The 24,090-nt window shown below is 46.7% G+C and overlaps 1 protein-coding gene across 2 annotated transcripts in view; it reads right to left on the reverse strand.

Moving 5' to 3' along the window:
* The window catches only part of EFNB2 (ephrin B2), a 44,435-nt gene extending 23,839 nt beyond the window's left edge, over positions 1–20,596 (reverse strand). Inside the window, exon 1 of one of the 2 annotated variants that reach the window (XM_030856776.2) lies at positions 20,298–20,596. In XM_030856776.2, coding sequence (XP_030712636.1) covers positions 20,298–20,419 — 122 coding nt within the window. In that variant the 5' untranslated portion in view covers positions 20,420–20,596. The remainder of the gene's footprint in view (positions 1–20,297) is intronic. The other variant, XM_060288058.1, reaches the window with a different exon arrangement.
* Between the last annotated feature and the right edge of the window lie 3,494 nt (positions 20,597–24,090).

Genomic DNA, 24,090 nt, shown 5'->3' on the forward strand with positions numbered 1-24,090 from the left:
GCCTCTTCTCAGCTCTGATCTCCACACTGAGCGAGTTTCACCCTGGACCACCTCCTCCGGGAGCCCATCCAGGCTTCAGACATCAGGATCCTGAGCAGCCAGATGGGTCCATCCTCTTGTCCATCAGTTCATTCCTTTAAGAGAATGCATCAGACCTGCCCTCACCCCCAAGCTGTGTATCATCTTTGCGCATCTTAGAATTCTCCCACATCTCGCCTACGTCTGAAGCTGGGCTCACCAAGCTCTTCCTTCATTCAAAATGCTCCCAAGATCCTGTCTCCTTCACGAAGATTATTTTTTCCTGCTTAACCAAAGACTCACTGTTGATTTCCTCCCTGCCCATGTGAGAACCTCATGACTTTCTCTTCACTCACCAAATCCAAGTTCTAGTTTTTGCTGGGGCTGATGGGGTCAAGTCAAGAACAGAGGACACATGGGCTGGTTTGGCTACAAGGATCTCTGCACTTCAGTCTGTATTTTCAGAAGGTACTAATCACTCAAAAAGCTTTAACCGTCAGTGACAGAGGAGCAATGTATGCGGAGGGGTCAACCCATGGGATGGCTTTTCAAAATAAAAGAGAAAGAGAGGAATCTCAATTTCAATAAGCGTATTTGATACACTCATAAAAAGTGAATCCCGATAAAACCCACTATTCCTAATGCTTTGAAAAGCATTAGCTCACTTTTCAGAAGACACTGTGGCAAAAAGTTAGGCAAGGATTTGCTCCTTCACCGTGAAAAATGGTTTCAAGAGAACAAACGTATGGACACCAAGGGGGGAAAGCGGGGGCAGCAGGGGTGGGATGAATTGGGATATTGGGGTTGACATATATACACTGATAGCTGTAAAATAGATAACTAAAAACAAAAATTTTTTTTTGCTTCCTTATTTAAATCCATATAAAAGAACCCAATATTGGAGTGCTTTAGAGGTTTACTTTTTAAGCATATATAGGTATACAGATATACAAGCTGGTTAGCACACCAGTCTCTTTAATTGCTGACTTTATGGTTTCTCAGTAGACAAAGGCTGTGGTTGAGGTGAGAGCCCAAATGGTAAGTTTCTTACGTTATCACTAAGTACATCAAGCCCAGCAGTCTCTTTGCTCCCCTGGGGCCTTCACAGTTTTTTTTTAAATTGAGATAGAGCTGATTTACAACACTACATTAGTTTTAGGTGTACAACATAATGATTCAAAAATTTTAAGGTTCTCCATTTAAATAATATTAATAATTATTATATATAATAATCAATGATATTATATATAATAATATTAATATCAATTGTTATATAATTAATTATACATATAATTGATTGTATTATATATAATAGTTATTATAAAATATTGGCTATATGCCCTGTGCTGCACAATATATCCTTGCAGCTTATTTTATACGTAATAGTTTGTACCTCTTAATCCCCTGCCCTGATTTGCCCCTGTAACCACTAGTTTGTTCTCTATATCCGTGAGCCCATTTCTTTTTCGTTACATTCACGAGTTTGCTTTGTTTTTTAGATTCCACATGTAAGTGATCACACACAGCATTTGCCTCTGTCTGACTTATTTCACTAAGCATGATACCCTCCAGGTCCATCCATGTGCTTCACAACATGGGAGCAAACAGAGTAACGTGAGTGTAACAACTAAGGCACCTCCACACCAGATGCTCTGAGTGACAGAAAACTAGGATCTGGATCGCCAGGACTTTACAATCCAGCTTCCTGAGGGCAGGCAGGTCCCACGTGTGGCTGACTCAATACTGAATGCCCAAGGTCTGACATCTGGTAGATGCTTAAAATATGAAAGAACAAATGGCAGCTAAGATACACACAATAAATTTAAGTCAAATTTAGTGCCACGAACTATCGATATTTGCAGATCACAGGCACAGAAGATAGGATGAGCTAGGATGAGCTCGAGTTGGGATGGGAGTTGCTGAGAGCACAGCAGGATCACTTCCGGTATGATGGTGCTTCTGGACGGCAAGCAGCACTGTGGATGGAGTTTTGGACCCGTTCTCTCAGGATTTATGAATATTGGCAGTTTTCTGGAATCCCTTCCTAGTTGAAATGCAAGGCAATTCACCACCTCCAGAAGCACTAATAACAGAAGCACTGCTGCTTTTGAGCACGTATTCTTCGCTAAGCACTGATCAAAGCACCTTCCACCACTGTCTTCATTCAGTCCCTGTACACGTGCTTGACACGCAAACCAGATGAAGACACGCCAGGCCAAAGGTGAGATGCGACGGGAAAAGCCCCTTTGCCTGCACACTTCTCAGCTCTCGCTGCATCACGTTAAAGCATAAATCTGGTTTGGGGAAATGCAGCTTTTTCTAAATTGAGCTTTTCATAGACAAGCCATGAAGTTAAGGGAAATTAAGAGAAAGTCCATCCACATGCAGGCATCTGCCCAGGCTTCAGAGATCAGCATACTCAGCAGCTAGATGGATTCATCTTCTTGTCCATCACAAGGGCGGCCATCTGCTACCCCTGCCATGTCCTGGGAAGCCAAGGACCAAAGGGTGAGGCAGAAACTTACCACACATGGAACTTGTGTTTTAAATGTAATATTACAGATGGATCCAGATGATTCATGAGAATTGCAGAATGTACATGGAAAGGAAACGGGGTGAATTTTTTAATAATATCATTTTCGAATGGAAAGCAATGCGTCCTATAGGTTATAATCAAGCCAGTAACCACAGAGTTCTATTTTTGAAGCCAGGTCACTTACATTTGGATTTTGTTACCTCAGGATTGCTCAGAGACTTTAACAAGTCGGACCACATAGCACATCTATGCCCTGAATATTTGGTAATAGTCAATAAGACTTGTCTTATTATTGACTTTGGAAATGTTTTCCTTTTTTTTTTTTTTAAAGAATAATTAGGGTGGTGACAACTAGCTAATTTTAAATTACTACACTGACTCTGCCTAGTGAATATGAAATGCAGATTTCTTTTTGTATGATGAGATTATGTCCATTTTTGTGGCCAAAGACACCTAGAGGAAAATCCCCATGTTTGTAACCCATACCACAGAGGTGAGGTTGTTTCTGTTAAACCACATCCAAAAAGAAAAAAAAAAAAAGTGGTCAGAAGTCTTCTTTAATAGTATCTGCTGGTTTTTAATTCAAAACAAAAAACAAAGGAGACTCACAGTGCCTCTTGTCTTATACAGGAGAGCGAACACAGGAGGCCAGATCCCTTTCTGGGCCACGTACTCAAAGTCTGAGCAAGCCACCCTGCTGTGCTCCTGGGACGGGGAAGCTGCATCTCCTCCCCATCAAGAGAGTCTGGGGTCAGGACTGCTTCCTGGGCACTGGTGCTGTGGTTTTGTGTCTCTCACTGGAGGGCTTCCCTGGGATGCCACAGCAGTGGGGTGTGCTGAGCAGAAATAGGCAACTCCTATGGTTTTTCCCAGTGAATCATTCCCAAGCAAGACAATAAGACGTGATGACTCTGAACTAAATCCAGAGACGGTATAACATGGAATAAAATGGAAACTCTGAGTAGGATTTCCAAAGTTTCCCTGCCCAAAATGAAGTGATTGTTTTTTTGTTTTTTTGGCCACACCATGTGGCAGGCAGGATCTTAGTTCCCCCACCAGGGATCGAACCTGCGCCCCCTGCAGTGGAAGCTCGGAGTCCTAACCACTGGACCGCCAGGGAAGTCCCTGAAATGAAATGATTTGATATTAGAATCTGTTTTTACCTTCCAATTACCTATCAACCTGAATCCAAGTTCTTAAAGGTTATTCACCAAACTAGATTCTAATACTTCCACAGGGAATCAATCTAATAACACACATTAGACTTTAATCTTTAATAATCTAAATTGGATCTCTAATAATCTCACTTAGACATTTATACTTCATAGTCATCATTGTAGGAACTTCTAAAATAATACAGCCATATGTGACACAACATTCTTTTTTTTAAAAATCTACTTTGTTGGAGTTGATTTACCATGTGTTCATTTCTGCTGTACAGCAAAGTGATCCAGTTATACATACATACACATTCTTTTTCAGATTCTTTTCCATTTTAGTTTATCACAGGATATTGACTAGAGTTCCCTGGCGACACAATATTCTTTAATGTTTTAACCCACTCTAGGAACACATGCTCGTTGAAAAAACTAGCATAATATGCATTTAAAGCCAAAACCTGCCACTTAAGAGTTCAGGGGTCACGACACACAACTGTCTCTGACTGATCATAACATCACATGTTCTGATCTCAAGTCTGGACCCTTCTGTCGACCAGCATCGCATGCCCAGGTGTCACAGGGTAAATCAGATGAGGGCAGTGGTTGCTTGATTGACTCCTGAACCTGGCCCGATGGAACAGCAAGATCCACGGGAGCAAGGAGCTGAGATGCTCGGGGCCCGCTGGGTAGTGGAGCCACAGCTGCTCTCCCCAGCCCCCCACGGATGCCCCGTTTTCCTTGCTTCTCTTTTTTCCCCTTCCCGCTGCTGCATCTGCAGCTGACCATAACACGTGCACCTCAGGACAAATGTGCAACGACTTCTTACACTTGTCTTCAAGGTTGCCAAAAATAAGTAGGTGACCCTAGAAGAACAGCCAAAGCACTATGGTCCCTTGATGCTGAAAGAGTCTGGGAAAGGAGATTTGAAGTAAGAAGTCCTCGTTCTCCTGAGGGAAATACTACGTGGAGGCATATAATTGAAGGATATGCCAAACTACCATATAAACAAGGGCAAATCAATATATTGTAGCCAAATGCAAAACTATCAAACTGGCAGAGAAGGAAAGAGATCAGAATGAAAGGATGTAGACAGGAATGGCCACTTTCTCTGTCCAAACAAATGACCGGGTCACGTAAACCCCCTGCAGACAGCCATGATCACAGTGCTTCTCATTTAAAGAGTGTCAGCTCAGACCCAGAGCCATTTCTGTGTACTGTCGTACACGTACAACTGTAATATCTATTTAAATACCTAATCTTTCTGCACACTTATGGCCGCTATCATCCGCCTGAGAAACAGGACCATCTTACTCACGTAACAGGACCAATGCGAATCCTGCCAATGTGCAAACTGGGGGGAAAGAGACCTACAGGTGATACTCTTCTCCCTCTGAAGCAAACTGCTAAGCAAAAGAAGACTCATTGTCTGAGTGAACAGACTTTACTTTTCCATGGAGAACTGATTTTTCCTTTCGTTTCAAAACTACATCATTAGAGTACATGATTATTTTAAGTAAATGGCTAAGTTCAGTTGAAAATATACACACATACACAGTAGGTGGTGTGTTCTTCTGCTCATTTTGCTGGCAATACAGACACAGATTTGGTCAAACACGGGGCCTTCATCTGCGGCTGCTTTGGGCTACTGGATGGTGGACTTGGGGTAATTTTTAGCTTTCTGTATTTTTCATAATTTTCTGCAATAAATGTCAAATGCTTTTGCGATCAGATTGGAACATTACGTTTCAATGTACAGTTTCAAGGAACAAACCATCATGTTCTTGAGCAATCTCTCCTCACTCTGGTTTAAAACAGAATATTCAAGGCCTGTAGACTTTTTTTAACTGTTTTGTGATGTATTTTCTGAGAATGCAACTAAATAAAATTATTCTTCTCTGAATTGTGGTCTATTTAACAAATCAATTCTTGAATCTACAAAAGCTGCAGTAACACACAACCAGTTTATTCAAATAGATGAAAAATATGGGGTACAGTTTATGCTTAATCATTCAACTGCACAGATCTGGGAGTTGGCTAACATTTCAGGGACCCTGAATCCCAGCTTTAGGAACAAGTTTATTACCCTAGCAGTTGGCACACCCCAAATCATACCACAGAATAGGTTTATTCTCAAACCGGAGTTCTGTATTGAGTACACTTCGAGTTTACCACATTTTGGAAAACATGCACTTTTCCCAGAAAATGCTTTTAGTTTTAATTAAATGTCAAAGGCTGTGGAGGAAGAGCAGTCAGTTTGTAAACCGGTTCGTCTGAAATTGTGAATGAGGACAAGCCACTGCTGCTTTGCTGTCACTGAGGCTCATCTTCCCAGGTCCTTCCTGACAAAAGATGCTCGCTGCTAGGGATGAGCCCAAAGCCTTGACCCCATAACCTCCCCATGCACTTGAGGCCTTCCAGCTCTATGTGGAGCTAACACAGCATTAACACAGAAGCCCGACATTCCTTTCAGAAATGCTCTGTACACTTGGGAACATAAATCCCCCAGAAAAAAAAAATGACTTAAATTCACGAGTATGTGAATTTGATGGCATATTTCGTCCACAGGCAGGATATCTGGGCTCGCCTCACTTCCGTTTTATGTTAGATTGCTGCTATGGCTTAATAAGATCAACTCCAAATGCCCCAAACAGAGGAGTTTGTCATAAATGAATAAAACTGGGGCCCAAGAAAGACTCAGGTCATATCGACCATAAGAAATACTGGGGGAAACAATTTTTCTGTTTTTGTGGATAGCACTTTACTGCCCCCTTTTGCACTTTCATATCAGAACAAGTTTCTGCCCAAACTTATTCTGAAACCAGAGAGATAGTGGGGTGTCGCTATAGGGTGTCAGGCTGATACAGAATTAGGTTACCAGACACCACGCTTGGAGGAACAAGTAATTACCTTAAAACTTCAAGTAAATGCACCACTATCTTCTCAGTGGCTTTAAAGCTCCAAGAAATAAGGTAGTAATTGGAGGCTTTAATTGGCATTTTCTGCTGTATGGGTGTTGGGACAATTGTCCGTTTTCACAGGTGCCCCTTCTTTCACACTTTTCTAAAAACAAATATCATCCGCAACATGAAACTGATGCATTCAAGGAAAAGAAGAGGTGCCTAAAAGCAGGCTCTACAATTTAGACCATTACCGGGTTCCAAATCTGAGAGCTGAGAGTGGGGGGCAGGGTGCATTTCAGACTTCACACCAAGGACAAGCAGCATCTTTTCAAGGCAAGGAAAGATGAGAAGCACTGAAATTCACAGGTGTGGTGAGCCTCTAGGTCCCTGAGCCGGTTTTGCAACTCTTCCCGGGGAGGTGGCCTCTTCATCTATGTAGACACTTGAAAGAACCGTAAAGTGCAGAATGAAGCAAAGTTTTATTTATAAAATTCTGATCTTCAGGGACAGTGCTCAGGGGCCCCACTCTTGGCCCAACGACCTCCACCTGCACTGGGCAGTCTGTGTGCGCTGTGCTGTATCCTTCTATTTCAACTTAATCCATTTCCCTCTGTCATTCTACAATTACCATACAAGTCAAAATAATATCAAATTTCACAGCCTAAGATGCTGCACAATGGAATGGAAGCTGACTCCTTGTGATGTTAATCTTGTTTGTTATTTGCGATATAATGCTCAAAACGCTGGGGGCTAAAGTAAATTTCATTTTCCAATGCTCAAAGATAAATAAGATGCTCACCGTTTAAATTTTCGTTCAGAAAAATAACACAAGTATGTATTTAATTTTTTATCCGTACCATAATTTCCACTGTAACAAAACCCTCCAATTCACAGAAGGATTGCCTGTAACGAGCTGACGCTGGAATAGATATCTTCATTCTAAGTCAGACTTTAAGCATGTGACGGGCAGAGATCATGGTTTTCTTTTCCCAGGTTCACGGAGACTAGTTAATCTCTGGCATGGAATTAAAAACAAAAATCAAGCGCCTAACTCAAAACAAAAAAAAAAAACAAAAAAATCAAGGTCTTTATTTATGAAAGTGATCCAAACATCTCCTCCCTCAAAACTTTGCAAAAAAAAAAAAAATCATGCCATGAATGTCGTAGCTAGCTGAGGCAAAAGTCGGCGGTGGGCGGGGGGTGGGGGGGGCGGTGCTGGAAAAGGAGGTCTGGGATGCCGAGATATGCAGTGGGAAAGCGGCTGGGGAGTGAATCCCGGAGGCCAACCTTTGTCATGCTGGCCTGACCATGCACCTCCATCATCCAAACGGGGATTTCATAACCCTCGGAGGCAAGAGACGGTGCAAGCTTCTTTCTCAAGTGTAATTTGTTTGCACCTGTACTGCCTTGTTCCAAACCATGCTCTTAGCAAGAGTCTACAAAGGAAGCTGGAACTCTCATTATTCATAGGTGAGGCCCCAGAAAGAAAACTGGCTTTCCTATAGAAAGAGCTGGTTCTCTGCTCTTTTAGACCTAAGTGTGGACATCCCTGTGCTTATCTACCTGAGTGGGAGCGCTGCAGGGAAGCAAAGCACGTGGACATCATACAGAAAGAAGCGGACTGGCATTTTAAGAACCTGAAGGGATGGACTTCAGATCTTAGCGTGGTATTACAATCGAGCGCTCAGGAGCATCTTTTCCATCAACCCTGCTCATCCCTTTCATTTCCATCAACACTTTTTTTTCCCTCTTAACTTCAAAGAATCTTGCCTATTTAGAGGGACCATTCACCCATGTTTTATGGGTGAATGACACCTCTCCTTTTGGTGGGGAAAACAGCCCTGAAAGAAAGTACACACCAAGGGGATGTGATGCTCGCTCTCCAGGCTGGAGTGTGACCCCAGGACTGAGCCTGTCGTGTTCCCCGCTGGACCTCGGGAATCCCACACGCCCGGGAACGGGTGTTTGTGTAATCATAAAAGGAGCACGTTCGTAAGTAAGGTTTAAAAAAGAGACAAGACTCTAGTTCTCTCTTGGTATAAGCAGAGATCCCCCTTGCCAGGCAAGCATAATCTACCAACACAATTTATACGGCTGTGCACTAGCCCTTCACAGCGACCTACACGGCCGCCTCCTGGACACTTCCTTCTTCATGGCTCCAGAGAGGGTCAGGGACGGGTCTGCTGTGGGCGGGTGACAGCAGCCGTTCCCCTGGGCCTCTCAAGTCAGGTCTGCGCTGCGAACGTCAAAAAGGAGGAAACCCCGGACTGGGAGACTGACTCCTACACAGATCGTCCCCAAACTGCATAAAGCAGGAAAAAAAAAAAATTGTGAATGGGGTCTTCCCTGGTGGCGCAGTGGTTGAGAGTCCACCTGCCGATGCAGGGGACACGGGTTTGTGCCCCGGTCCGGGAAGATCCCACATGCCGCGGAGCGGCTGGGTCCGTGAGCCATGGCTGCTGGGCCTGTGCGTCCGGAGCCTGTGCTCCGCAACGGGAGAGGCCACAACAGTGAGAGGCCCGCGTACTGGGCGGGGGGGGGGGGGGGGGGGGGGATGTGAATGGTGCACCACTGTAACTTTGGGGACAATACATTTCCTGCTCAGTCGCCACAAGCAGCCTGGAATGAGCTTGACCAAAAAACAAACACAACGTTAAACACCCTGAGTTATTCAGGCTGCTACTGAACTCAGGGACGGGAACTGGACCATGAAGAGGTGAGAGGACGCCCGAGGCCCTGAGCTCTGAAAGGAAGGAGGACCTGGTGGTGTGAGACCCCTGAGGGCTGCAGGTGAGCAGACCCTAAGCCCTGGGGAGATGCAACCACAGGCTGCTCAGGAATCAAGAGCGCCCCAGGCCCACCGATCCTCTGGCCCTGCTTCCCGAAACAAGCTGCTCCGAACTCGCAGAACATCAAAAGCCAGATGGGCTACACTGAGTGAATCCACAGGCAGGGAGCCAGAAGCCCAGTTTGCTGTAGAAATAGGCCTGGACTTGATTTGAGTCTTCTCAGCTCTGACAAGCTGGAAGCTGGCACAGATCCCCAAATCCAAAATAAAATGGCATTTAATTGTGACTGGACTCTAAAAAAGATGTCATGCTATCTCCTTAGCTTGACACACGCGTGGCATCGAACCTCATGGAACTCTCCTCTGAAACCTGACCTTGTCTTCTCCCAGCAAAGAAACAATAGGATGTTTCCATTTTATAAAGGAAAACGTTAAGAGTCAAAGGAATAGCATGCAATAAATGCATTAATACGATAGACTTTCATAACTATCTAGTTTCCACCGGGTAGAACCTCGTTATCAAAGATTCAAAGGATCCATTTAGAATCGCATGCCCATCATAGGAAAGATTATAAATCAAGGTGGACAAAGGAAGAATTATACGCAAAACCTTCTTTTAATCCACCTCATATGGACTGCTTTGAGCAAACACATGCTTCATTTAATTATGTGATTTCTAATCTCTCTATGCAACAGCCTAAGAAAGAGAACTGGAGAATTACGAGGAAAGATCCCTGAAACAGCATACTCAGGTTCAAATACAGATGATACCCACTTATTAGTTATATGACTTTGGGCAAGATAATGAACCAGTCTCTGCCTTGGTTTCCCCATTGGGGATCATGAAAGTATCTCCCTCAGATGGTTATTATGAAGGTTTAATGAGTCAGTATTTGTGGAGCAGCTGGAACAGCCACTGGTCCCTAGTACGTGCTCTATACCACCATTGTTAAATGAAACAAACTGTGTCCACCGGGTGAGGAGGTTTCTTAATAAGAAACAGCATGTAACATTAATGCAAAAAGGCTACACTGCTCATGCCTATGGGTTGCTTTTGTGTATTCATTGAACAACCCAATCCCTTACTGTACCCTGCACATAAAGGGGATTCAGCCCAGGCCCTCCCCCATCCACGGTGGAGAAGCTGAATGAATTCAGGGTTACAAACGTTACAACAAAGCGTCAGGGTAGGAAGCAGAGGAGAGAGCATCTAACTTGGCAGCTGAAGGGAAATAAAAAGGTGCCTCTTGCAGCAGAGAGGCCTGCAAGAATGAGTGGAAGTCTGGCAGCTAAGCAAGGTACCACATAACATCAGGGGCTTGAAAAGGTGCAGGCGCCATGGCATAATCTTTACTAGCATTTTACTTATTCTGCATTTGTATGTAGAAGGCAAACTGAGCCAGAGACAGGCACACAGTAGATGCTCAATTAACTTTCAACAGCAAGAGTTGACGTTTATTGGTTCGTTGTGCTAAGTCCAGAGCTAAGGTCTTTAAATCCTGACCACAGTTTTATTGCTTTTCTTCAGTCCTGTTAGATTACTGTCCCCATTTTAGAGACGGGACAAGTGAGAGACACGGAGGATTCTGCTCCCAAAGTTACACAGCTAAAAAAATGACAAACCTGGGAGTAGACTCATACAGCCAGATTCCACGGCAGTCCTCTTCACTAAACTAAAATAGCACTGGCCCGGCTCGCTTTGCTCAACTGAACTGCCTGACCTTTCCCATTATCAGCACAGGCCTTCTGAAAACCAAAAGGTACTGCTAATTCTCATGAGGATAAGGCGGCTGAAATCGCTGGGGCAGCTCTCCCACAGGGTCTATTTGTTCATTTGTGGGAATCTGTCTTTGAGCTCTGCTCAGACGTAGGAAATAATGTAGATTACAGAAGTACAGTGTAGATACTCGCCTCTCTTACCTGAAATGAGTTTCTTTGACTTGCTTACTGTGGTTTTTGTTTCGGAGCTCTCCCTGGACCGCTGTCTCTCCTGCCTCAGTTTCCCCTCCCCCGGGAGGAACTCCATCCCCTTCCTTCCTCTGTTCTCACGGCCACACTTGCCATGCACCACGGCACAGAACGTGTTTCTTGCACCAGGGAGTCCCCCTACTCCCTTAGGATTGAAGTCTCTTGAGGGTAGAGACTGCTCTTCACTGTATTCTCAGAGCTTCGTGTAACAGACCTCACAGTTCATAAATGCTTGTCCAACAAATCAACGAATTATCTACCGTCAACAATCAACCAAGCAAGAACGGAGGCCGAGAGTAGGGAGGCAAGGGCCACGGATTTCTTCAGGGATCCACAACAGCCTTTAAGAGGATGATCATCTAATCTTGGGCTGTTACCCAAAACAAGTTGTTACCCCAACGAATTCCATCCAGGGCAACAGTTCTCAAGGTGTGGTCTCAGAGCAGCATCAGCTGAGAGCCTGTTAGAAATGTGAATTTCAAGTCCCACCCAGACCTCAGGAATCTGGATCTCTGGGGGCGGGCGGCAAGCCTGTTTTAACAAGTGATTCTGATGCCCTAAAGTTCTAGAGCCGCGGGGCTGGAGGTAGATCTCCAGTAGCAGGTGATTTGTTAATGGGAGCGGCCAGAAACAGACATCTGGGCTGTGTCTGCTCTTCCGTAATACTCACTGGATGTCAGTGCTCGCCGGCAGAGACTGATGACATGAAAGCATTCTGGTGCCTGCCTCTTAGGGATAGGCAGGGTGGCGAAGGGGATTAAGACTTGCATGTGAATCATGACAGCGCCATGTACTATGTTCCTCCAGTGCCCTCGGTATTTAACTAAAGTGCTGTGGGATTACAGAGAAAAGATTTAAAGAAGTTATGTTTGATCTACACCATAAAGAGAGAGCAGTCATTTCAGGGAAATCGTGAACTTTAAGGACAGTCCATTCTCATGAAGATCCATTTTCCCATAGACAAAGGGGGATGCAGGGCTTAGGAGAGTCTGTTTTTATCTAAAATGTACCCCAAATATAGTTCTGGTAAGCTAAGTGAAAACTGGCATTTTCTAACTTCTTCTGCAGGTAGATGCATTCTGAGCGGGACTTGAACGTAACTGGCTCAGCCCCACTCACTCATCAGACAGTTCTCATTCAGGACAAACGTTTCAGACCACAGTGAGCCACCTTAACAGGGGGAAAAAGCAAGGACCGAGTTCAGAAGCATTTCAGCAGGTGGTGGTGTCACGCTGGACCTCGGGTTCCTCAGCTGGAACACGAGAGGCTGCAGAGAGGCTGGAAGGTGGCATTTCAGACACTGGCTCCGCAGGTCAGAGCTTCTGATGTGCACAGGGATATGTGGGTAGCACTCATCACTACTCTGGCGGGATACGGGAGTCATCAGTATGTGAAAAGCACAGAGTAACACCTCAGAGGCAAGAGAGGCTTAACCAACAAGTACTGGTAGAAGGATCCAAGGACTGTAATTAAAACTGGATGCAACCAAACGTGAATTGAGAAAATGAACTGGATTGTTTAAGAGTTTCATATAGAAAACATGAAGAAAATGAAGTTTTCAAAGCACAGTTCATGCGTAGCCTTCTGAATGCTTGCCCACCACTGAGTAGTTAGAACGTTTACCTACCCATGCTCTCGAGAATGGAAAACAGCAAACTATTAACACTTCACTACTGCCAATTTTTTCTTCATATTTTGTTTGGAGGATTACTAAGAGCAGAAACAACTTGTTTCCCTTCAATGGAGCTGTCTCCTACTATGGTTTTTCATTTGAAAACAGCATGTCTGTGTCCAAAGCCACAGAATGCTTTGGACTAGAATTACATATTTGATATCTATACATCAAAAGGGAAATAAAGAGCCTCTGCTGATTCTCTGCAGGAGCCACAGAAATTGGTGCACCTGGCATTCAGTGTGCATGGAAAACATTTCATAATTTATCACCTACTCTTTTCACTGGGTCGCCGGATCCAACCATCCTTATCCCTAATGCTCCTGCAATAGGCTCTTGCAGGTAGAACGCAAAGCTACATGTTGGACGCTGGTTTGTAAACAAGTGGCAGGACTTTCCTATATCATTTCTTTAATCATTTTAACCCCGTTCCTCATAGAAAGCTGGAGGCCAGGGCAATTCAGCCCCTCCTTTTGTCCTTTGCCTACCATAAATATGCACCAGTCTGCATCTGAAAGGCGGAAGGAGGCCGCAAGCTTGCTGGACATTTATCATGCTCTGTTCCCTGCTAACAAGCAAATACTTTGGCTGAATGGACCATTAGCAATCATTGTCAGATGTAGAATGCAAGGTGCTGGGATGTGACCAGCTTGTAAATTAGGGAGTGTCCATTCTCTTTGATGAATCTGGACAAATGCACTGGATCTTTTGATATGTTTTCTGAATTAAATTAGAAAGGAAGGTAAAGTAGCTGGCACTGGGTAGGGCAGGTCTCTGTGCAATGTTTTAAATGTTTTTAAATGGTGAAAGCGACACAGTGATGACCAGAAAAATAGGCAACAAATGCAATAAATCCATAGCTCCAAACAGTTGAGTCAGCTCTCTGAGAATTAGCAACAAAATCCACGAAATGGGTCTGAAATAGAACGTTTAGGATATAGTGAAGATCTTCAGACATAGAACGTGTTCCTCTAGAAAGTTCCCATGTTCAGAGACCAGCCCTGAATCCCCTCCATCCATGCCAGCAAGACAGACACTTGGGGTGTTTGTAAGCTTTCAGTATTGTCAGCGTCTTAAGAGTTCAGACTTTCCTAAAGAAATGCTGGGACTTTTCTAAGGCCCCAAATAGGGGGCAATAAAGCACAAATCTCCTTTCCGGCTTGACGCAACTGTGATGCCACTCTGCCCCCCAATCACAGCTTCAATGGCTGATTTTGGGTAACGACTAAAATGGAAAGTGTGGACGGCCAAAACAAAAGCCCAGCTCATTTACAAGGTTGTTCAGGACAGGGGGCAATAAGATTCAACAGCCTGGTGAGCTTCTGCTGTTTTTAACTTTCAAGCTGGCAACACTCACACTTTTATAATCCTATCGTTTACACGAAGGGGGCCTGTCCCATTCAGCTCAACTCACAGGAGTGAAACACCATCTCCATTGGGCCCGTTGGTTTGGGCATACTGGATTACTACCGATTTGAATGACAACTCAATTCCCCCTGTTATTTGTTTTATTATATGCTTTTTTCCAGGGTGGGAGAGACAAAACTCAGAGGAGAGCTCTCTGGAAGAGGGAGGGGGACAATGTATAATGTTTACCTCGGCTTCTCCGGGGCTGAAAGATGGCTGAAATCAAAAGGTCTGTGTTTTCTTTTCGGATCCCTCTGGGCCTACCTAGCCCCTCTGGGCTCTGTTCCTTCCCAGCAGGTCCCTGCCTGGAGCCTAAAGAGATGAAGGCGAGCACCGCCAACTGCAGCTAATCCTACAGAACGGCCGCCACTGTTAGGCCAGGAGCTAAAAAGGAAAACCTTGCAGGCCTGAACTAACTGCAGTGATCTGAAGTTTTTAATCAGCCCCCAATCTCAATCTCTGGAAAAGGCAGTCAATGGAATCTACCTTTGCCATATTATCCACCACCAATGAGCAAGAACTGAGCATCTTTTCTTCCCGGCTTCAACCATCCCAGGCCACAAGTGGGGCTTTCATACTTTCTAATCCGAGTTTCCAAGTCTGTGTGGCTCACACATAATAGCCAACAGCCTGGAGCAAGGGCCTTCCTTTCTACACCCTTTTCAGAGACATGTCATTGCCGACATCCAGCTAATCTATATGTTGCCATGGCTTCACCCTTTATCTGCCTTTACATCTTATGAACTGCATGGATTTACCACATTATTTTTATCTGAAAGACAGAAAATGGTGGTTTTATTGCCATACAATCAGATTACCGCTGCTAGTTTCTCTATGCCTTTTTACCATACTTCAATCAAAAGGGATCAGTTTCTTTATACTCTGCCCTTGATTTACATTACATCTGTAAAGACCCAGTCTGGGTTGTAATCCCCTTATTAACTATGACCAGGGTTGATTTGCCTAAAAATAAAAGCAAATTGTGTCAGACCCTTTCACTTTGTTTTTGATTCGGAACTACAAAATGGATTACTAAAGAAATCTTCAGAGTTCACACGGCTCGTATAGTACTGAATTTAAAATGAGAATTAAACAAGTCAAACAGGAGAGCCATGTCCACGGTTTACATTTTCCATCATGGGAGAAGGGCTGAATTGCTTATGTCTTTGTGTTCTTTGGCTTTAGAGAGACAATGAAGCCACAGGAGTTTTTCCAAGCTGTTCGGAACCCTGTCCCATACCCTACCCTTCCCTCTTTGCTTTTCTTCTACCCTTCTCCCAGCCTCATTCTAATTCCTCCCCCCTTCACAAAAAAAATAAAAAATAAATAAATAAATAAAAACTGGGATGGGGGGCAGCTCTTCCCTGAAAGAACTAATTCCCGACTAGAAGCTTCTAGTTCTATAGGTTCTGCATATTTTAACCTAAATATTTTAAACAGTTGAACACTCCTATTTAAGGCTCTACTCCACCACACAAAGGGCGAGCTCATAAGCAAATCTATGTAGATATATGATAAATGACCTGAAAACAGGCTCTTTAGGTCAGCAGCCAGCGAAGGCGGAGATTGGGTGGGCCCGAGTATCATTTCAATGATTATTTTCCTTACAAGAGCCCTCCTTCTTTTCGTCTAATTTGCAGTGGGAGAATTTAAGAATAAAGTTTTCATGAAATGCTCAAGTAATGTCCTTCTTAGATTTTTTTTTTTCTTTTCTGAAGAGGGTCTCCAGTCTGTATTTCCTTCCCCCGCCACTCCTATTCCTGTGACGCGTCACTGCAGTCATGCTGGGATCTCAAATCATTTCCCATTAGGTGACCTCGCTGGGAACCGTTGCCAGATGGTGGGTGTCACCCTCAACCTCCCCGGCGCTACCTGAAGCATTTCAGTGCAAGGCCAGGTAGCGATGCCCCTCTGCGGGTAATTATCACGCTGACCCACCGACCAGAGGATTCCTCTCTGTAAATTTCCAGATAAGAGGGTTTACTGATAATTATTCTAAACATACCATTTACTCTCCAGCTGACTATGTATGGAGAAACCATGCCCATCGGCAGTTCTCAGCTGGTCTGGGGCTTGACAGCTAATTTACCTGTCTCCCTGCTTCAGCCTGGGAGTCAGGGACACTTCGGAATGCTGGAGTCATTTGCATTTCTTTGCATCCTGGGACAAGTGTCAAGAGCTCCGCTTTGTGAAAGATTTAGAAGCAAGTGCTTAACAGAATCATCTTAACCTCCAGCTCCCGTTTCTGAGGCTCGAAGCTGTAATTGCTGAGGTTACAAAGTACAGTCCCTGGACACACGATTCCCAAATAAATTCTGTCCTCATCTGAAAAGACGGCTCCCAAACATGTTGTGCGACCTCGCGGCAGCCCCGTCTTTGTGCTCTCCCTTCTCAGTCGTCCCGTGGAACAGCGACAGTCCATTGCCTACAGTTTATCATCCAGACAAAATGTGAGGAATGTAGATGTGAAAGCACTAACAATTCCACCCCTTGGTGCTTTGGGCTTTTTTTCCTCTCTATATTAAAACCGACAAGATTAACCCAAACGCAAACTGGGGAGCACAGTTCAAGGAGCTATTCAATCCGTGCTGAATGTGCATTTGTTTACCTACAAAAATAAGAATTTCAGACACAATGGAAGGCAGGCTGGCTTATATATGGTACTGAATGGACTGTTTAAACAGCACTATCCATTGTAGTTTATTTTATCAATCTCTGACAGATCCGTATTTATTCAGAGCCTGACTGTGGTGGAGCCCATGTATTATAGGTTATCTGGATATTATCCAGCCATTCTTTTGTATCAAGGCAATCAATACCAGGAATTCACCATTATGTAGGGGAAAATGACCTGGGAAAAGCAAAACGCTTGGTTAACTAGTATATGGTGCCTAGGGAATCGCACCCCTAGACGTAAGAAATGAATGCTCTGCTGAAATTTTCAACAAAGTCAGTGTAACTCACTCTAGAATACCATACCAATACTTTTTTAAAAAAGAGCCAACCATTTTACTTTGGCAAAAACATCGTGCTGGAAAAAAATTGTTCTACTGAAATGCTAAGCCAGGCTTTGCTTTTCTCTCCAGAGTTAAAAAAAAAAGAACCAAAAAACAGAAAAAAACCAACAAACTACACAACCTGAATGGCTACAACTGACACAACTCTTCCAGAACCTATGGGTGCAGTGATTACCGTTTCAGTATTTGGAACTTCTTCCCACTACTGCAAAAACTCCCGGGGGTGGGAGAGGCAGACAGTGTGATTAAAGTAGTTATGGAGACGGTGAATTTACAAAGGATTTTCTGGACCCTGTATCCAAACAGCTGCTGCACGCTCCCTCTGTCCACCACCTGCTAAAAAAGCTGACCTCGGAATGAAACAAATCTAATTACTGATGGCTGCTTCATTACAAATGAATTGTTCCACAGTCCCGAGGAACTGATGTGCAACTTCAATGCCTTTGATTACCTTCCTGCCACATCCCATTTACTGACGGAAACTTTTCCCTGGAAATAAACATGAGACTTCCCCAACAAATAGGCAACTCCTGGGCACCGGGTTTTTCTGGGTTTTTTTAATTCATTCTCAAACTTAGAAAAGGCTCTTTCATATCATTCATCCAGGAAGAAATCTTTCTGATATTTCAAGCTAGCATTCAGCTGCACAACTTTGTTAAGCAGACCTTTTCCAGGGGACAAATGATCCCTTCCTCTAGGCCAGCCATTACGTGCGAATTTTAAAAGAAATTCTAGTCTTGAGGGCAAGGAGCAATCACGCCAACAGCAACATCGTCTGTACGGGGAGGGAGGCTTCTCCAAAAGCAGGCCTCCAGGACGGTCTAAATCAGTGGCCACAGCTCAGAAAAACAGCCCGACCCTCACAGAAGGCTAGTGAGTAAATATCAGTGAGGAAATATAAGTCACTCCCTTCCCCCAGCGCACGAGGGAAAGAAGACATTCGTGTCGAAACCTTAGGCTGAAATAATGACTGCTCTACCTTTTTTTTTTTCCCCCCAAGTAGGTATTTGTGATCCTACAAACCAGATAACGTCTACTGAGCCGAACGCTGAAGGGATTAATGGGAATTTCTTTAAACAAGATAGAAATGTAAAAAGTAAATCCTGTTGGGGGGCGGGGAGGGAAACGCCAAACCAAAAACCGGCTCCCGAAGACGGCCGGCGAGCGAAAGCGCCAAGCAGGGCAGAGCAGGAGGCCTGGGGTGCAGAGGCGCGGCCGGCGCGGCGAGCATCGCGCAGGAAAGAGTGACCCCTGGAGGCAGAAAGCGAAGCCGGCGGCTCCTCCGGCTCCCGGCCCGGCTCACGGGCCGCAGGTCCCAGCCCCGCGCTTTCCCGCACCACCCGTCGCCTCACGCTGCGGTGGTGGACGAGAGCCGTCACTGCCGCGGCTTTCTCAGCAATTACGATGATCTTACACCCAGGGAAAAAAAAGAAGTCCATCCAAGATCAGGCTCCAGGGAAGGAGGCTGCATTAAGTAACTTCTACACAGGAGCAGTGTTGGGAAGCGCCAACCAGCATCCTGCAAGAATCTCTTGTTTCATCCCATTTACAGCGGTGACGTCTTTCGCCCTTTAATAGGGAATTCTTGGTTAACATGTTGGTGAATCTGAAACTGACCACTCTTAAGAGTGGATGTAATTATTTAATTACGATGTGATCTTTAAATCGATCCCCCATCCCTTTATTTCTAAATCCATGGCCGATTTACTCAACTTCAAATAGGTCATTGACTTTGCTTCTGACAAAGTATGAACAGCCAGTGTCTTCATACTTTCCCCAAGCTTCCCAAGGTTAAAATTCCATGATTCTGTAAAATATTTTTGGCTAGGATTCGAAATGTATCCCCAGAATGAGGTAATATGCAACCCTGAACGCACAGACGACTACGAGTCACGGCCATATATATTTATGGATGGATCGCCTCTTCTAAATTCTAAATGTACTCTGGTTGCGCGGACTGAAAACCTCCGCAAGGCCTGGCTTTCTCCCGGCTGCACTGTTTGATAAAAGCAAGTCGGATCCAAGGATCCCATTCCCGCCCAGGCTCCCCAAGCGCGAAGGCTTCAGGAGCTGCGTCGACTGGGCAGGGCCTTAATTAAGCTTTTGCAGACAGCGTCCCTAAAAAAATCAAGTTAGTTGTCGGGACCACAGAATTCGGGGCCATCGGTTCAGAAGCAAAGGGAGAGGCCGACGTGCAGAGGGTTCCCCGGGAGCAGCCTAAGGCCCGTCTCCCGGGCGAGGAGAAAAGGGCCCGCTGCCCGAGTTGTCCCGAGCAGGCGAGCTCCCCGCGCACCCCCCGGGCAGGCGGCGCGGCGCCCAGGCGCGCGAGCTTCGGGCGTGCCAGGGAGCACAGGCTCCCTTCTCCGCGGTGCGCTTCACTGCCCCCGGCCCGCGCTCCGCCGCTCCTCAGGAGCGCAGCATCCCTGCCTCTCCGGAGCCCGCCAGCCCCTGCGTGCCGCTCAGCCTGTTGGTGGCCCGGCTTCCCGTCCTCTGGAGGAAGTGAGGGTCAGGCCTCGCCATCGGACACCTTCCCGGACGCGACACCCGAGTCAACAGGGCCTTTTTTTTTTTTTTTTTTTTTTTTTTTTAGCGCCGGGGAGCTCCCAGGGGGAAGGAGGACGAGGAGAGCGCCCCTTAGGGCCGGCGCTCCGGCTGGAAGGCCGAGCGGAGTCTCCACGAAGTAAAATGTGGTGGGGGACCCGGGGGCGCGAGGAATCGAGGGTCCAGAAACAGGCTCCGAGGCTCCGCAGCCCGACCCTTCCTCCCGCCGGGACAGCGCGACGCGGCGGACCTCGGGGCGGCGATCGAGGGGGGTCGTGGACGCGACTTACTTGGAGTTCGAGGAATTCCAATAGATGGGCTCTAAAACTATCGATCTGGAAATCGCAGTTCTGCATAAAACCATCAAAACTCCCCAGCAGTACTTCCACACGGAGTCCCTCCTCACGGCCATGGCCAAGCCGCTCCCAGCTCCGCGCACTCCTGGCGTCGGAGGGACAAGGTGCGGGCCGGGAGCCCCAATCCTCTGGGCAGACAAGGGAGAGACTGCAGGCAGTTCCGGGGCGCGCCGAGCAGCTCCAGCGGGCGCCGAGGCCGGTGGCGCTGCCCTCGGGGCCCTCAGAGCGCGGGGCGGGAGCGCACGCGAGGGGCGCGGCGGCGCGGCGGGCTCGGGGCTCCGGGTCGCCGCGCCGGACGCAGCTCGGACAGCCGGCTCCCGTGCGGCTCCAGGGTGCCGGGCGCGGGGCGTCAGGGAGGGCGCTCGGCCGGGACACAAAGGCCAAGAGACGGCTCGGCGGAGGCGGCGGGCCGCCTCGCACTATAGATCCAGGGGGGCGGGCAGCGGCCCGAGCGCGCGGGCGCCGCTTCGGCGCGGTTCCATGTCCCGGAGCGCGGAGCGCGGTGCGCGGGCGGCGAGGGGCGTCTCCGGGCGCACAGAAGCCTCCACAGTCCTCGCGGCTCCCAGCCCGCGGAGCAGGCAGGAGGGGCTCGGTGCTCGCCGCGGGCGCCGGATGCGCGCGGGCCTTTGTGTGCGGGGAGGGCGCCGGGACCAGCTCCGCGCGCGTCTCCTCGCCTCAGCCGGCGCCGCCGTCCCCGCCGAGGAGAGTCAGCTCGACCAGCGCGCTGTCAGAGCACTATAAACGCGGGGCCCCGCCCCACACCGTGCAGCCCATTGGCCCGCCGTTCGGCAGCCGCTAGCCGGTTGGGCGGCCGGCCGGTCCGTCAGCAGCCCCCGCCCGACATTGGGCGCCGCGAGGCGGGGCGCGGGCTGACAGGTGAGCCCCGCCCCCTGTCCCGGGCGGCGGCGCGAGCGGCGCGCGGGGGAGCCCGCGAAGGCGACGGGCCTGCGCGTGCACCCGGCGCCCCCCGAGATGGTAGGGGCGGGCGAGTGGGGAGCGGGACAGCCCGGGGCACCTGCCCCCGCGCCCAGCACGCGCTCTCATTGCCCGGCAAGTGTCCAAACTTCAGCAGAGGTACAACGTCGAGGGCGAAACTTTCCCTGCGGAGCGGAAGGCAGTGGGCTTCCCGTGGGTCTCCCTCCTTCACTGCAGAGCGCCCTCTGCGTAGACTGGCTCACACCCCGCTTGCGCAGCCCTTCGCCGCGCCCACCAGGCCTCTCAGTGATGTGTTTCACACCTGGTTTCGGTACCGAACGTCGGCTGGGGCCCGAGCTAAGTCAGTGGGGCCGGGAGACGCAAAACGACTGCCGGGGACGCGGCGCCGGCGAGGCAGCCGACTCCCGGGGCGCGGCCGCCCGGGCCCCGCTCCCTCCGCACCTCGCTTCCCGCGAAGGCAGCACCTCTCCCCCGAGTGCGCGGCGGCACACCCGCGCCCGCCGCGGGATCTTCTCCTTAATTAGCCTCCGGGCCGCGCTCATACCTCCCCAGAGTGACCGGGAATTTAGGGGTGACCGTGACGAATAGCGCCGAAACAGGGAGGCGGCAGGAATTCTTCCACTGGATTCCCGGCGAAGCGCCTGCCTAAGAGCCTCTGGGACGAGCGCCACCGCGCCGCCGCTTCCGCGGACCCACAGCGCCCACTAGCGGCCGGCCTGCGCGCTCTGCCGGCGAGAGCACGACTCTTTGGGCCACCCGGACCCAGACCCCGCGCAGCTAACCGCGTAGAGGGTCCGAAGGAGGGTCGGCAGAAATGACCTGACCAACAGCAGGGAGAGCTCGGCACAAATCAGGCACAGTACAAATGTAACAGTTCTCATCCTTAATGTTTTAAAAGCAAAGAACCGGCCAGTATTCCTACAAATTCTTTTTGTTTTTAAGGCAAATTATCCACGAATTTAAATTTAAAAGAGAAAATATATATGGTAAAAACATCTCGTTTAGATACTTATGTTTTCTTTTCACTCTTCTTTGTAATAACTTTTGTAGGGCTTTATGGGTGAGTTAAGTATTCGTTTTTTGAACATTAAACGTTAATGTACATTTTAACTGGGAGTGTTACATAATTGTGAAGACTAGTTTGTTAAGACCGAAAACACTGAGGCACGCGAGGCACCGAATACATTCATATTATTCCAAGTATGTGAACGAAGAAAACAACTTTATTTTCTGCAGTTTCTAGTTTTAAATGAAAGCCTCCACTTTGAAGGAACATTTTTCTTTAAAGGCTCAAAGACAGTAAACCGATTCGAAGTCATCGTCAGATTCCCAGAGGACTGAAAAACCAGGAAGGAGCAGGCGGTATTATTTCACAAAGGCAAAAGAGTCGTTTTCTAATAAGCTTACAACATTTAAGGGATTCATTTGAAATTTAATATAAATCTAGTTTAATATACTCTTTTAAAAGAACTAAAACTGAGTGTATCTCAGTAACTGTTTCACATTTAGCAAACCTATATTGTGAAATTTAAGTTGTGAACTCTTAGCACCTACATGCTCTCTCGCCAAGTAAACTAGAGGAAATAAAGGAAATTTGCATTGTCTGAAAATAACCCTGGCTCCCATTTTTAGTAAATCTGATACTCTCAAATCCAAAGCCCTTTACCTTGGGAAAAATGTACATGTTTAAACTGCTTCCTTTTTTTAAAAAACGAAGTGTGTATTTGACCAAAAAATAAATCCCTACACAAAGATTCCTATTGTATAACTTAAGTGTGTGAATATGTATTAACTTACTTTCAGTAAATATAATTAGCTGTAGAAACTATGTGAAAAGTATCAGCAGTAGCAACTCCAGTGCTCTTTAGAGAGTAATTTCAGTAATTAAAAGCATCACCTCAAGCCACTTGTATCTATTGTACATATATCATGCGAGGAAAAAAAATCAGCAACATCTGCATGTACAAGACATTGAAACTTTAAATCCTGTCACATCAGTTGAATACCTCTTTGTATTTGGACTTTTGTTTTACAATTGTTGGAGAAACGTGGTTATTTTTGCAAATCTGTAATTCTACCATCACATATTTAACCCGACATCAAAAAATGAGATTTTATTTCAGCAAAGAAAGTTACTTCAACTGTTTCCAGAGTTAAGGAAGAAATTTCTAAAAGCCTAATAAAAATTGGGGGGATTTCAAAGACATAGCCAAGTATAAATGTTGATGGATATAAATTTGAATAAATGTAGAATGAAGTGGCAAATATAAAATTTGGATAGTTCCAGTTTTAAAAATAAGAGGGCAGGGCTTCCCTGGTGGTGCAGTGGTTGAGAGTCCGCCTGCCGATGCAGGGGACACGGGTTCGTGCCCCGGTCTGGGAAGATCCCACATGCCGCGGAGCAGCTGGGCCTATGAGCCATGGCCGCTGAGCCTGCGCGTCGGGAGCCTGTGCTCTGCAAGGGGAGAGGCCACAACAGTGAGAGGCCCGTGTACCGCTAAAAAAAAGAAAAAAAAAAAATTTAAAAAATAAGAGGGCAATGAATTTTGCCCAAGTAAGTGTGCCTTACTAGTCAGGTTTCTGCCCCTTTTGAATCCATACGCAAGCTTTGGTCTTTAGAACTTATAGTTGTTTCTTACATATTCCTTGTACAGTAAGATGTACTTCGAAAGACATCTTTAACTCCTATAAAAACAAAGAACAAAAGCCTTATCTAAATGTAATGTTACAGAAAGATTATTCTGCTTTATGTATGTTGATTAAATCTTGTCCAAGCCATGAACTTTCTACA

The sequence above is a fragment of the Globicephala melas genome, chromosome 18 (genome assembly GCF_963455315.2).
Source record: "Globicephala melas chromosome 18, mGloMel1.2, whole genome shotgun sequence".
NCBI lineage: Eukaryota > Metazoa > Chordata > Mammalia > Artiodactyla > Delphinidae > Globicephala > Globicephala melas.